The 15,387-nt window shown below is 26.7% G+C and overlaps 1 protein-coding gene across 4 annotated transcripts in view; it reads right to left on the reverse strand.

The window, feature by feature from the left end:
• Window positions 1-15,387, reverse strand: part of LOC117181731 (talin-1) — a 126,763-nt gene that overhangs the window by 27,502 nt on the left and 83,874 nt on the right. For all 4 annotated transcript variants that reach the window (XM_033374687.1, XM_033374688.1, XM_033374686.1 and 1 more), the window contains 6 exons: window positions 13,773-13,962; window positions 13,217-13,618; window positions 11,102-11,372; window positions 7,758-8,258; window positions 3,736-3,833; window positions 1,708-1,796 (listed from right to left, as the gene is read on the reverse strand). In XM_033374687.1, coding sequence (XP_033230578.1) covers window positions 1,708-1,796; window positions 3,736-3,833; window positions 7,758-8,258; window positions 11,102-11,372; window positions 13,217-13,618; window positions 13,773-13,911 — 1,500 coding nt within the window. In that variant the 5' untranslated portion in view covers window positions 13,912-13,962. Of the gene's footprint in view, window positions 1-1,707; window positions 1,797-3,735; window positions 3,834-7,757; window positions 8,259-11,101; window positions 11,373-13,216; window positions 13,619-13,772; window positions 13,963-15,387 lie in introns of those variants that run through there.

Genomic DNA, 15,387 nt, shown 5'->3' on the forward strand with positions numbered 1-15,387 from the left:
TTTTTCAATTTCACAATATTAGGAGTTTATATGTGAATGATTATTTAAATTTTTAAAAAAAGTTGGAACTCATTATTTACTTCTATATTCTTCAATTCAAACTATATTAGATTTCAAATAGGACCATTTAAAAACTTTCTAAACTGTGACTATACAATTATGAACTTTTTTATTCAATAGTAATTACATTTTTAGAATATAGAGAAGGTAATTGGCACAATAACTTTTTCAAAAAGTTGTCAATTCGAGAAAAAAAGGAAAACTGGACATTTTTGTTCAGATTTTTGTAGCAATGATTTAGCCAACACGATTACTCTGTAGTCCATTAAACTTGAATTCAGAATTAAACTTAATATCTTATTCAGACAACACCTAATTTAAAAATATCAGTTTTTAATTAGTTATTATTTTAATAAAAACAAATAGCTAAATATATTAAAAAGTTGTTGGCAAAAATAATTGCATTACTGAGTGACAAAACAAATTTATTTAATCTTTTACACTAAAAAATATATATAATTTTTAATATAAATCTGTTGATAAACTATCATTCTACGACCATCTTGCAATGAATACAAATACAAATTAATAACAAAATAAAGCCGTGCACTAAGACTTATTGTAAATCTGCTAAAGAGATTTAAAAAACAATACTTCTTTAATGAAAAAAATGTGAATCTACGATAAAAATAGGTGCTGGGTACACAACAGAAATAAACCGAAAAGTGACATGATAACTCTCTGAAATCATTCCAAACTTAAGAAAGTTATTTTTTTATTAGCTTGTCTTTAAAGCTCAAATTCTTCGGGTTTCATAAAAATAGAGGTTTTCTTTGATATTCGACTTTGTTATAGATGATTTTTTAAGTTGCTTAATTTTCCACATTACATTGTAAAAGATATATTTTGACCCAAAATTGTTGATATCATAAAAAATCATAGACAATAACTAAAGTATTTTACAATAATTATAGTACATTGTGAAAAATTAAACTTATGCAATAAACAGAATATTAGCCGTAAAATATTTAAAACCAGATAAACTAATATTAAAAACAAAAATCCACGAATTAATTTTTTTACATAGCTACAATTGATTAATCTGGAATATTTTCAGAGTAGTTTTTTGACTAAATCATTTATGAATTTTTCAGAAATAATGAATACGAACGAAAATATTTTCGATATTGTGTACCTACTCTGTGTCCGCAGTAGAAGGCGCCTAGCATGAAAATAAATAGCAATTTTTTGTTAGTCTGCCGACACTTTGGTCTAATTTCGAAAATTATATCGCTTTTTATAAATGCTGCGATACTAGAGATGCTTCTTTCTAGTTGAAAGCTAGCTTGCGGAAGTGGCTCGTGCCAACGATAAATTGCTCTTAAAATCCAAAATTCAAAAATAAAATGGAACCACTAAAGAACACAATTTCCTTATTTTTTAATCCAGAATTCTTCAAAATAAAAATTTTTGATCGATTAGAATAAATGATCAAACATTGCTTTTACTTTTTAAACATTCTTTTCTGAAGCAGCGGATTTTCTGTTCCGATTTTTCCCAGTCGAATATCAGAGAAAGTGACGACTAGTTCAAAAATAAAAGAAATGCTTTAAACTTTACGGTTTAATTAATTATTAAGGAGAAATTGAGGGATTTTTAAGATTCGTCGTGAGCACGAGACCTCCTTTTTTCTTAAAATTTTCTTACCGTTGGAGGAGCGTGAGCGACGTTCACTTGTCCACTGATAGTTGTGTATTGTGCACCACCCATATGTCCAGTTCCATAAGGTCGAGCCCCTAAAAACGGATCATGCAGTCTATCCTATCGATTTCCGATATTTACAAGAGTTGATCGTCGCGTTAGATTCCTCGTCGAACTTTCGCTTGCACCCCATTATCTTACAATTTACAGATCCTCAATCCGAAACCAAACGACACTTACTTTTAGCGGATAAAATGTCTCGTACAATGTCCTTTTACACTCGAGAGCGTTTTCTCGGCTCTTTTCATTTTACACTACAGTAACGTGTATGTACAAAATAAAAAAAAGGTAATTTATAATTTATATGTACAAAATAATATGACACAAAGACAACGAGGATTCAATCGTGCGTGGATCTTTTTAAATCAAAAATATATTTGGTGAAAAATATTCGCAGAAATTGAAAGTCGATTCGGGTTTGCTACTTTTCAGATAATTGGGGGAAAAAAACTAAAAATGTGCAAGCTTATTTACAGTTTTTGACTTATTTAATCCGGAAAAATAATTTTAAAAAATATGTTTAGCAAGTAATTTTGTATTCGAAATAGTCTGGATATCCAGCGTCTTTTCGAAAAACGAAATTCCAGAACAATGTTTCCGACTCCGTTTCTTTTTTTTATTATCATCAATATTATTACACGTACTTTTTTTGAAACTATTTAATATTTATCACAGAGTGAAATTCAAAAGAAGAAAATTTAACAAAATAATCTACGACTCGTATAATGCTTTAAGAAAATATCAATCAAGTATATTAGCATCGAAAAAAGTAGAAAACTGATCAAATAGTTTATCAAACATATTAATAACAAATTAAGTATTGCCCAAATACCTATTGCACAATTAGTTAATTCATCTACATGAAGAAACTACAGTAGTTAAATTATTAAATAATTTAAATTAATTATTAAATTAATTGTAAGTTAAAGATATAGTGACATTATTTGATTATTCAGTTACAAACAAAAATGTCTAGATTTAATACTGTAATGGAATATGACATTAATTCTTAATCAAATAATTAATTATTAAAAAAGATTATTTTATGCATGAAGACAATATTAATAAATTGTTTAATTTACTTCATTTTCTAATTTTTAAATTATTGATATTATGACTGGTTTTATGAATAAAGTTGATCTATTATATTATTATATAGTCGATATTTTGTACGAGGTTTAAAAAATGAACGATCTTTAGTTGCATAATATTTTAGTTTTACTAATTTATCATTAATTGGTTGATGTGTTTGTGAATTTATTAGTATATTATGGTTAAGAAAAGAAAGAAAAGAACCAAACTTCCAGAACTAATCCAGGATTTCGATCATTTCCAGGATTTCCAGGACGCTAGACACCCTGAATATCTCATAAAAGCTTTCTCCTAAAAAGAAAGATATTACAAAATTATTTTTTGTAAATAATAAACTTGAGTACTTTTCTGAAAACAAGAACTTTTATACCAAAGTGTCGTCTCGAAATTTCATATATTTCAGTCAATTTTCGAATACAATTTCGTGTGCAATTTTATGTTAAAGTACTTGAATTTGTGTAGTTTAAAGTCTAACAAAATTTAAAAAATGCCATTTATTGTTTAGAAAAATCTGAATCTGCTTCGCGAGGTCAAATGAAAAAAAGTATATAAGTTGATATACTATTGATAAAGTGGGATTAATAAGATATCTGATTTCATTTTTCAACTAAATCCAAAAACATCCTGAAAAACATAGATTCTGCTTCCAAAATAGCGTTTAAAAATGATAAATTTCTTCATTTAAAAGAAAATTTTGCTGAAACAACTAAATTAAACTAAATTACTTTTGAAATTTAACTTCTTTATATAAAAAATAAGGATCAGACTTATGAATTAAATAAAAATATCTTTCTTTTAATTAAAAAATATGCATGTTGTGAAAGATCGACTTTCAATTTCACTTTTCCATTGAGATAATCAAATAATTGAAGGGCATCTTACCATCTCCTCCTGCTCTCATCACTGCGGGTATTGCCACGGATACGGCTTCCACGCTTCCTCTTCCTGTATTGGTTGTTTCGTGTTGAAGAATAGTTGCTCTGTAAAATAGAAAAATTTCATTAAACTTCATCACGGAGAATAAAAGTTTAAATTTTCGTATTCTGTCTTCAAAATCCAAAAAATATATGACGATTATTTCCTAATTCTTTTTTTTCATAATAAAACTAATTGCAGTTTCACATTTTTTACAACTTATATTATTATTCTAGAATTAAAACAATAATTTCCTAATCTATTTTCCAAAATTACGATTCATTGTTCTGTTTCTTGGATCCCAAAATCGCTAAGTAATATAATTGGTCCTGTTCCCTGAGAAACGCCTCCACGGCATTTTCTACGAACAAAAATCTCGGCTACTGTCCCAACTAAACTGATCGCGAGAGCACAAAAATAATAGTGATAACGATTTCTTAATTAGAATGATTAAAAGGATGTACCAGAGTGTGTCTAGACCAAAAACGTGGCTTATATTCGGCGGCTTTATAATTTGAAAAATTTAAATATCGTGTTTACATTTTGAGAAATATTTCAAAATATACAAGGGCACGTCTGTCTAGCCTATTATAATTTTTACTTTGTTTAAATAGTGCAATTTTATTAATTTTTAATTAGGAATGTAACTGAGAACAGGGCCTTAGTGCCCTGGCTAAGCCCGATTTAATAAAATTCTATTATTTAAACAAAAGAAAAACTCAAATCGGCCATACAGATGTGCCCTTATACATTTTAAACAATTTTCCAAAATTTAAGCACAATATAGTATTTTTTTAGTACAATACCGTTGAATATAATCAAATAAAATAATTATTCACGTGACATACTGTCACATGCACTTCTGAAAATATAATTTTGAAATTGCGGAAGTGACACTACTCAATTGGTAAAAAATTAGGCAAGAATGATCAAATTTTTCACTTGAAGGTGAAAAAAATTACCTCAACAAAAAGAGGGACCCAAAATCTTTTTACTGTTATTTGTAAGCTTCAGAACTTAAACTTGAACTTTAGTAACTTTAAATTTGTGTCCCTTAAATTTTTAAAAATCGAAAACCTGGATGCATAAAACTTCAAATTGTCGAAGCTCAACTACTTTTAAATAGTAAAAGCCGAAAAATATTCAGTATGATTAACAGGGAATCGAGTGATCAGGTAATTTGGAATTCCTGATTTTTATCGACAAAAAATACTTGATTTTAATTTGTCCCAAACTAACGCATATAAATTTTAATATTAACAATATACATACGCAAAATTTATTTGAGAAGAAAATATTTATTTATACGTGGCAAACTCATCCTCCATCACAGACTGAAGTGATAGAGATTAACTGAAACTATATTATCGATCACATGAGAATTAATTAATTTTAATTAATTAATTTTAATTTATTTTAAATAATTCTAAGGCCAAATATCTATAAAATCACTTCAACCTATCAAATTAATATTGTAAAAATGTTTGCTTGCAAGGGTGCAACACATTTAAAATTGAAACAAAAATATTGGAAATTTAAAAAATATTTTTTCTTCTGATTTATTTTAAATATCTATTTGATTTTTTTATCCCAGTATTAGTAAAATTCGGTTACAATTTGAATATATATTTTCTTAAATATGTTAAAAGTAACATTTGTCAATGAACCCCATTTATTTTTAGCATTTTATAGTAGCAAATGTGAATGGTATGTATTCAAACTCAATAAAAAAGTAAAAAAAAATTGTCATCACAAGTACTTACACGTTTGCCCTATATTATAATTCATTTAAATTTTAAGAAAAAATTGAAATTCAAACTTATCTTTTAATATCTTCTCACATAATTGACCAAATTCCTTCATTCTGGCTTCATTTATATAAAATTCTGATAGTTTTGAATATATTTAAAAGAAAAAACTTTAGGTAATTGTCGTGCCAAAAATTAATCTTCTGAAAAAAAAAGTTTTCTATGATTTTGAGAAGTTAAATGATATTATTAGCCATATCTTATGGAAGAGACACAATATGTTTTATGAAAAAAGTTAAAAACTCACGAAACATAATTATTTTTATAATAGTTTTTTAATTGAATCTTTTCTTACTGTCAGGTTCTAACGAATTTTGTTTAAATGGTTAAACTTTAATGGGTCATATGGCTTATTTTTCGGGATAAAAAGTCAGTATGGCTTAAGTTTCTAATTTTTTAAATTTAAATAATCTTCAAATATATTTATTTGTTAAAAAAAAATGCTTACAAAAATTGTTTTAACATGCTAAAATCATCAGTAGTAACATAGTTATTTTTATAATCATAGAAAAACTATTTTTTGCGTAATCATCGAGATTTTCTTCTCTCAGATTCTCGACTAAACAAAAAATAACAGAAAATAAAGTAGAAACAAGTAGATTTAGCGATCGAATAAAAAATTCCCGAATCAATTCTAGGTTTTTTCCAGGTACAATTTTTTTTATACTATCGAGCCATTAAAATATTTCGTATATTTAAAAACAATCGACTCGGAATATGCATACAGTTTCGCGAGTTTTATTATAAATAAGGTTTATTCTAGTTTCTGGGAATTGTGTTATTATTACAAGATATTCTTAAATATTTAGCACCATTGATAAAATAGTTGCATTTTTAACTAAAAAAAATCAATTTACAAACAAAAAGCTGAATTTTTAACAGAAAATATCAGTTTTCTATGAAAAATGAAATGGTTAAATTTTCAGTTAAAAAAATTAATTTTCCATACAAAAAAAAACAGATTTTTTTTTATAATCAAATTCAACTTAAATTCATCCAATTTTTTTATTTTCAACTAAAAAAAGGATTTTTCAACCAAAAAGATGAATCTTTTATCACAAAGACGATTTTTTAACAAAATACAAGAATTTTAAATGAAATATTTGAATTAACAACTATAGAAAGATAAATTTTCAACCAAATAGTTGAATTTTAAACTAAGAAAAATAAAGTTTTGACCAAAAATGAAATAGTTGAATTTTAAACAAAAAAGATGAATTTTCAACTGAAACTATCAATCTATAATTCGAATAGTTAATTTTTTTTAAACAAAAATTATGAATTTTTAGACAAGATGATTAGTTTTTACCAAAGAATATGAATTCTGAAGAAAATACGTAAGTATTCCAAATAAAAAAATTAATTTTCAATCAAAAATGGAATAGATAAATTTCCATTTACAAATTAATACTTGGCCAGAGACGAATATTCAACTGAAAGGTTGTAATTTTCAATTGGAATATCTGCATTTTCCAGTGAAAAAAAATGAAATTAATGTTCCAAAAAATAGTTACATTTTAAAAGAAAGTGATGAATTTGAAACCAAAATGATGAACCTTTAACTGAAATAGTTAAATTTCAAACCACAAGCATGTATTCCCAACTAATACTATGAGTCTTTTAACTAGAATCATTAAGTTTCAAAGAAAAAGATAAATCTCAGACCCAGGAGATTAATTTCTACCACAAAAGTCAACATTTTTAACTAAAAAAGATCATTTTTCAATCAAGGAAATTAATTTTTAATTAAAATGATGAATCTTTAACATCAAGGACAAATTAATTTTAAACAATAAAGTAACTCCCAAATAATCAATTAAATCTTTGTTAAAAAAAGATGAATTCGGAACGAAAAATGTAGTAGTTGATATTACAACCAATAAGGATTAAAATTATTAGTAAAAAAAAAGAATGTAATTCAGCAAAAAAGGACGATTTTTCAATCAAGAAAATTGATTTCTAACAACAACAAAAAACTAATTTTCAACAAAATAATTAAATACAATAATATTAAGCTACTTTTATACATGAGGAATCATTGTTATTCAATTTAAAATTGCAATTTAAAAAAAAATTAAGCAGGCTCTCGACAAAATTCCCCGATATTTCCAGATTTTTCCAGGTATAATTTTTCTATAAATATAAATATAATTTATAAATAATATAACTAGCGAAACTTACCTTAAAGGAGAGACGCTATCTTCGACCATCGTCGAACCCTCATCGCCTTCGATTCCTAAATGATCCTTATTCTGTTGCTTCTTCAAAATAATGTCGATGTATCCCGCAATGAGTTGTTGAATCTGTTCAGCTTCTGTTGTTTGAACACTGTAATACTGATCAGAGTAATCACCAAAATCAAGAGTGAACGTATTTGGTGAAGCTCCCCAACGTCGGACAGTCGTCAAAGGCCAGGTTTTAAGAATTTCTTTCGTTTTCTCATCAAGTCGTAGGACGGAATCTTTTGTCACACCGAGAAGTCGTGGTGCTAGTTTATTTTTACCCTTCATTTTTTCCTTTACAAGGAAGAAAGTTACGCCATATGTGCTCAGAGATCGTGCCGTTTTTGTGTACAAGACTTTCGCATCCAATTCTGAGAGGCCGATGTGTTTCTTATGTTCGGCATAGATCTTTTTCTCAATTTTATCTTTTATGTAAGATTGTGGCAGGACTTCCTTTAAACTGGAAAGAAATTCAAATTAATAGTGGAATAATCAATTGACTATAATAAATAGATATCCCTGTCAGAGATGAAATCTTGAATAGATTTTAGGTCCAGAAAAAAGTTTATATGCAGGTTGTCTACTCAAATCCTAAACAAAAATTTCCCGACAATTCCAGGTTTTTTCGAGGTATCACAAGGTTTTTTTCAGATCTAATTTTTCTAGGTACGGAGTTACTCAAATATTTCACATTTTTTAAAATAATCAATTCGAAATATATACAGTTTCGCGAGTTTATTATAAATAATGTTTTTTTCAGTTTCTAAGGATTCATTTCATTATTTGTATTTGTCTCTGAAGTACTAAAAGCGTTAAATTTTAAATAAAAAAAAAAGATCAATTTTCAACCAAATAGTTGAATTTTGAACTAAAAAATATTATTGTTCAACAAAAAATTAAATAGTTAAATTTTCAGTTGAAATAATTAATTTACCACAAAATAAAAAAAAATTTTAACAAATTGATGAATCTTCAACTGCAATAGAAAAATTGTGAACCAAAAAGATCAATTTCAAAATAAAATTATGAATATTTAATTGAAATACTTAAATTTACAACCAAAAATATGAATTTTCAAAAAAGAAGATTAATTTGCAAACAAAAAAATTATCTTTTCAATTTAAAAAGACCAATTTTCAGCTAAATAGTTGGATTTTGAATTAAAAAATATAATTTTGCAAACAAAAATGAAGTAGATACTGATGAGTTTTTAACTAAAATGATGAATTTTCAACTGGAATAGTGAAATTTTCGACCAAAAAGATGAATTTTGTAACAAAAAGATTAATTTTTTTAGCAAAAAAGACGATTTTTCAACTAAGTAAATGAATTTTCAACGAAATAGTTCAATTTTGTACCAAAACACAGTTTTTTAAGCAAATACATGAATTTTAAACTAAAAAATATCCAATTTCAACCAAACATTGAATAGTTACATTTTCAGCTGAAAAAAATTAATTTTCAACCAAACTGATGAATTTTTAACTATAATTATGAATGTTCAACTGGAATGGTTGAATTTTAAACCAAAAAGTTGAATTTTCAACTAAAAATATGAATCAACTGCGATAGTTGAATTTGCAACAAAAAATATAAATTTTCAAAAAAGAAGATTAATTTGCAAAGAAGAAAATTATCTTTCTATCAAAAACAGATGATTTTTCAACAAAACACATGAATTTTCAGCGAAATAGTGGAATTTTCTACTAAAAAATATAACTTTTCAGCCAAATAGTTGGATTTTTAATTTTAAAATATCAATTTGAAAACAAAAATAAAGTAGATACATTTTCAGTTTAAATTAATTAATTTTTAACCAAAATGATGAATTTTTAACTAAAATAATGAGTATGTAACTGCACTATTTAAATTTCCAACCAAAACGATGAATTTTCAAACAAAAATATTAATTTTTTAACAAAAAAATAAGGTTTCTCAACAAAAGACATGAATTTTCTACAAAATAGTTCAGTTTTGCACTAGAAGACAAATTTTTAAGCAATTAATTTAATTTCAAACTAAAAAATATTAAGTTTCTACCAAAAATTGAATAGTTACATTTTTAGTACAAAAAAATTAGTTTTCAACCAAACTGATGAATTTTTAACTAACATTATAAATGCTCAACTGGAATTGTTGAATTTTAAACCAAAAAGATGAATTTTTAACCAAAAATATTAATTTTTTACCAAAAAAAAAGATTTCTCAACAAAATACATGAATTTTCTACAAAATAGTTCAGTTTTGCACTAAAAGACAAATTTCGAAGCCAAAAAAATTACTTTCAAACTAAAAAATATCAAGTACCAACCAAAAATTAAATAGTTACATTTTCAGTTCAAAAAAATTAATTTTCAACCAAACTGATGAATTTTTAACTAAAATTATGAATGTTGAACTGGAATTGTTGAATTTTAAACCAAAAAGATAAATTTTCAAATAAAAATATCAACCTTCAACTGCGATAGTTGAATTTTAAACCAAGAAGATGAATTTTCAACCACGGAAATTAATTTCTAGAAAAAAAAAAGAATTTTTAATTAAAAAGATAATTTAAAAAATTAAATAGATAAATTTGCGGTTAAAAAAGTAATTTTCAACTAAAGGAATGAATTTTTAACCAAAGTAATGGAATATTCAACTGGAATAATTATATTTTTAGTTTAAAAAAAAATAATTAAAAAACAATTTTCAACAAAAAAGTTAAGCTTCCAACTATAATAAAAATTAAATTCTCAGCAAAAAGATAACTTTGAGCCAAGGAAAAAACAAATGTCCAATAAATCAGCTCAATTTTTAAACAAAAAAATTCATTCTCAATTTAAATGATGAATTTAGAACATAACAAATAAACTTTTAACAAAACGGTTTTACTTTTTAACCAATTAATAAAACTTCAATTCCAAAAAAGATGCATTCGGAATTAAAACTATAGTTGTTGATATTCCAACAAAAAAATAATTTAATTGCAAATAAACGGGTAAATTTCCAGCAAAACACATGCAGTTTCAACGAGATACTTACATTTTCTACTAAGGACGATCAATTTTTAACCAAAAATAAAATTGCTAGATTTTCAGTTAACAAAATGAATTAAAAAAAAAAGATTTTCAACAAAATTGTTCAATGCAGTAACATAAAGCTACTTTTACAAACGAAGAATCATTGTTATTTGAATTTTATACGGCAATTTAAACAAAAAGTATAAGCACGCTCGCGAAAAAGAGCCAGATTGCGTAGACACCCTGATATTCCAATCTTTATGATTGTTCGAAATTAAATTTATAAAAATAGATGACTCACTCTAAAAAGCCAGGCTTGTGTTTTTCGGGTCTGTAGTCTCCAAACTGAACCTGACACTGAATGCCCGCAAAAGCACAAGCTTTTTCCTGAGTGATTGGGTGCGTTCCATCAAGAATAGCGTCTCGGGCTTGCACATAAAGAAGCGAGAGCTGCACGGGGTCTCGACTATCGATATTCTGATCAGAGAAGAAAAACTTCCTCCTCAAGAAGACCGTCTCTGATTCATCTACACCCTGTTCTCTCAAAGTTTTGCCTGGGTCAATCCAATTCACTGAAAGAGAGAGAATTAAAAATATTAATTCACTATTTTTTAAATAGACTGCTTGAGTATTTTTGGATTTTAATCAATATTAACCAAGTTTTTGACCAAAGTGAATCTTCAGATATTGAAACTCGATCATTTTTTAAATTAATCTTAGAAATGGATGTAATAATTTCTGCAATTTTAGATACAAAAAGGGATTTCAAGGCTATTTTATTTGTTATTTAAAACTTTCTACATCATTTGGGGTTCTTGTATTTTCTTTAGTAAGTTTACTAGACATTTTCGTGTCAACAATTTTGTTAGCTAGCTTTGAAAAATCTGTTATAAAATACATCAGAGAAAAATTGAAAAAAATCAATTATTGAAAAATAGGTAAACAGGACTGAAAAGATGTTTATGAGTGTTTTTAAATGCACTTTTATGAATTGATAGATTTTGATTCCTTATTCTCCTGAGTAATTCAACGTATTTTTTTAGTAAGCTAGAAAGAAAATTTTTTGAAAAACATCAGTTTAAAACATTTTACTTGCGAAAATAACAAAATTATGAAGATAAAATTTTTCAAATACTACTTTCGTGCATATTATTTTCGTTTTCAAACATTTTGTTTCTACAACCGTAACTAACATTCTTCTTTGTTTAAAAATCAATTATTATTGTTTTATTATTCTGCTTTGGTTAACAATTTTATCATTTGGTTGGAAATATAATTTTTTAAATGAAAGTTCAAGAATTCGGTTACAAAGTAACATTTTTGTTATAAATTAATATTTTCGAGTAGAAAATTAAATATTTTGTACAAAGTTCGTCGTAAAAAAGTCATCTTCTGACGTAGAAAATTTAAGTGCTTGGTTCAAGATTTTAATATTTGTTTGAAAATTAACTTTTTAGTTGGGAATTCTACAATTTGGTGGAAAACTTAACTATTTGGTTCAAAATTAAAATATTTCGTTAAAAATGAACTTTTTGATGAAAATTAAACTGTTCTGTAGAAAATTGAGCTCTTTGTCTTAAAAATTCAACAATTTAGTTTAAAATTGAACTCTTTTGTAAAAAATTAATCTTTTTGGCTTGAAAGTTTGATAATTTGGCAGCCAATTCAATTATTTGGTTTTAAATTAAATTTTATTCAAAAATTTAACTGTTGTATAGAAAATTAATTTTTTTGGGTTGAAAATTCAAAGATTTGGTTGAAAAATTAAAAATTTGATTAAAAAGACGTTTTTATTAATTAAATTGTTTTTTCCTGAAAATTAAAATCTTTTTCATTTAAATGTCAACTATTACATTTTTTATTGAGAATTCTTTTTTTTTGCAAAATAAACCACTTGATTAAATGTTGAACTACTTTGTTATTTTTTTCTTTTGAAGATTCATCATTGTAGCTGAAAATTCATCTCTTTATTTTAAACATTCATATCTTTTGGCTTACAAATTTAACAATTATATTTAAAATTTAATTATTTTGTTGAAAATTAACATTTCGGCTGAAATAAATGATTTCTGACTTAAAATTAAAATTTTTTTTATTGAAAATTGTAGTACTTGGTTAAAAGTGGAACTACTTTTTTTTAAATCTTTTGGAAAAAAATGTGGACTTTAGATATTCAGGGGATACAAATTTAAGGGAAACAGGGGAGGTTATTTAAAGAAAGAGGGCCAACTGTGATCCCCTAAAAGGTCCGATCCTTTGGTAATGATCAACCTTTTAATTTACTAAAATACATAAATCCTATTTTTTTCCAAAGAACCCTTTCTAAAGAAACTAAATTCTCTTTCTTAAATACTTAAATAAATAAAAGTGTAGAACCGAGTTATTCTAGAAAAATTATGAAGAAGTAAAAAATTACCTTCATCATCCGTCTTCAGTTTCTTTCTTAACTGATCCATTTTGACGTCCCTTTCTCCCTTGTCTTCCTTTTTCCTTTTTAACGTGAGAGTGCCGAAGTTGCTAGGTTTAAGATTTTCCGTCTCCTCGTCGGGGAGTTCACGCACCAAGGAATATTCATCATGATTTGTAATTCCGATCCTTGTACAAATGACAACCATCAGATTAGCTACAGGTTGACTATCATCCACCAACATGGTTTTGAGGATTCCGTCCTGCATTCTGACACGGAGAATTCGCATTTTACGACGATACTCAAGCAAATCGCCGTTCCTCAGGAGATAGTATTCCAGGCTTCGACCTGGCTCGAGCCAAACTCCTTTTTTCGCGTCCTCGTCCCCGAGAAACAATCCGTATTCTTTCGCTAAAAAAATTACGCGTTATCAGAAAGCTCTAAACCTTTAAGTGTAATTTACAACTTCTTGAAATATTGAAAATACTACGGATTCCAGGATTTAATTTTTAAAAGAAACAATAATTTAAGTGAACGAATGTAATTTAAAACTAAATTTACTAACGTTCTCCCATGTTGCTGGCCTCGACCAATTTTTCTCTGATAATTCTGCAAGCATCGTAGATTGATGTGCTCGGGTCGAACTGCATCATCTTTGTCAAATTCTTCTCCACAATGGAGATTCGTAAGGATAAAGTGGCCATTCTGACGGCCAATGGTGATCTCCTTCGTGCAAGGAAACCTCCTTCACTCGACTGAAACAAAAAGAAAAACACAAATTATAATTAAAAGTTTTTTAAATTTTAGCAAACGTACAAATTAAAAATATTCGAATTCCATTTTTCCCCCTTAAATCTTTTTACTGCAATGTTCAACTATTTAATACTTGCATTATTATGGACGCACTAAAGTGCTTAGGAAATATTACGTTGCCAATTACTAATATATAGATGATTCCAATTTTAAATTGTACAGTTCAATCACTTAGAAAATAATAATTTGAAAGGCAATATGTATCAGTATTAAATTAGTAATTTAAAATGCTTCATTTTTTTTTTAAACTTCTTTAAGTTCTTTTGACTTCTTTGAACTTTATTAAAATCTTCTGAATTCCGCTAAATTCCCTGATATATCTGAAAATATAAATTTTGTGAATCATCTGAATTCCTTGAATTTATTTGCATTCTCTAACTTCCTTGCAATATTTTTAAATCCTTGGACTTTCCTGAGTTCCTTTAATTTGTAGAAATTCCTAAATTCTAAAAATTTCTTTAATGTCAAGGACTTTAAAATAACGCAAAGAATTCAGAAGAATTGGAGGAACCCAGATGAATAGAAGGAATTCAGAAGATTCAAACGGATTCAGAGCAGTCAATGTTTCAGGGAATTCAGCGAATTTCAGAGATTTCAGAGATTTCAGAGGATTTAGATGAATCATGTAATTCAAAGAATGCAAAACATATCAGGAAAAACGGAAAAACAGAAACTTCAAGAATTCTGAACATTTTAAGGAATTCAGAAAACTTGAAATGTTCAAGGATTTCAGAGATTTGAAGAATTCAAGGAATTCAAATATATAATAAACTAAGAAGGTTAAAGATTCCACCCCTGCTTAAAATTAACAATTTTGCATTGAAATAGATTTTAACACTTCATCATTTTTACTGACACTAATATCAGAAGTCCAAAAGGTTAAAGACTATATCTTTATATTACTTTCGAATTAGTAATTTCATTTTGTTGTACAATTTCAAGGATTTAAATATGATTTTCTTTCACACTTATATGCTTCTAAACATTAAATAATGAAAATAGCAAAATAAAAAAAGTAGGAATAAAAAACAAATGCATATATGCCAACCAACTTCATGCTGCGAATGGAATGTTTTAAGTGCTAACGGAATTGGACGGAATTGGAATGTATTAGCTGCGAACACATAGATGATTACTATCATTAATTTCTGTTGTGCGCCGGTCGTCTGAAAGCACCAGCCAGATGATCGTGATCTCAAATTCAATTTGTTTTCATTAAACGATGATTTTTATTTCAAGAATTGATTTGCGAGTGATTTTAATCTTTAAATGTTAATCGCTTTGGAGGAGACAATTCAGCAAAAAATATACATCACTGGGAAATAAAGGCAAGTAAGGTGGGATTTGGAATTTCCCACGTGATAGCA

This window comes from Belonocnema kinseyi, chromosome 10 (assembly GCF_010883055.1).
Source record: "Belonocnema kinseyi isolate 2016_QV_RU_SX_M_011 chromosome 10, B_treatae_v1, whole genome shotgun sequence".
Taxonomy (NCBI): domain Eukaryota; kingdom Metazoa; phylum Arthropoda; class Insecta; order Hymenoptera; family Cynipidae; genus Belonocnema; species Belonocnema kinseyi.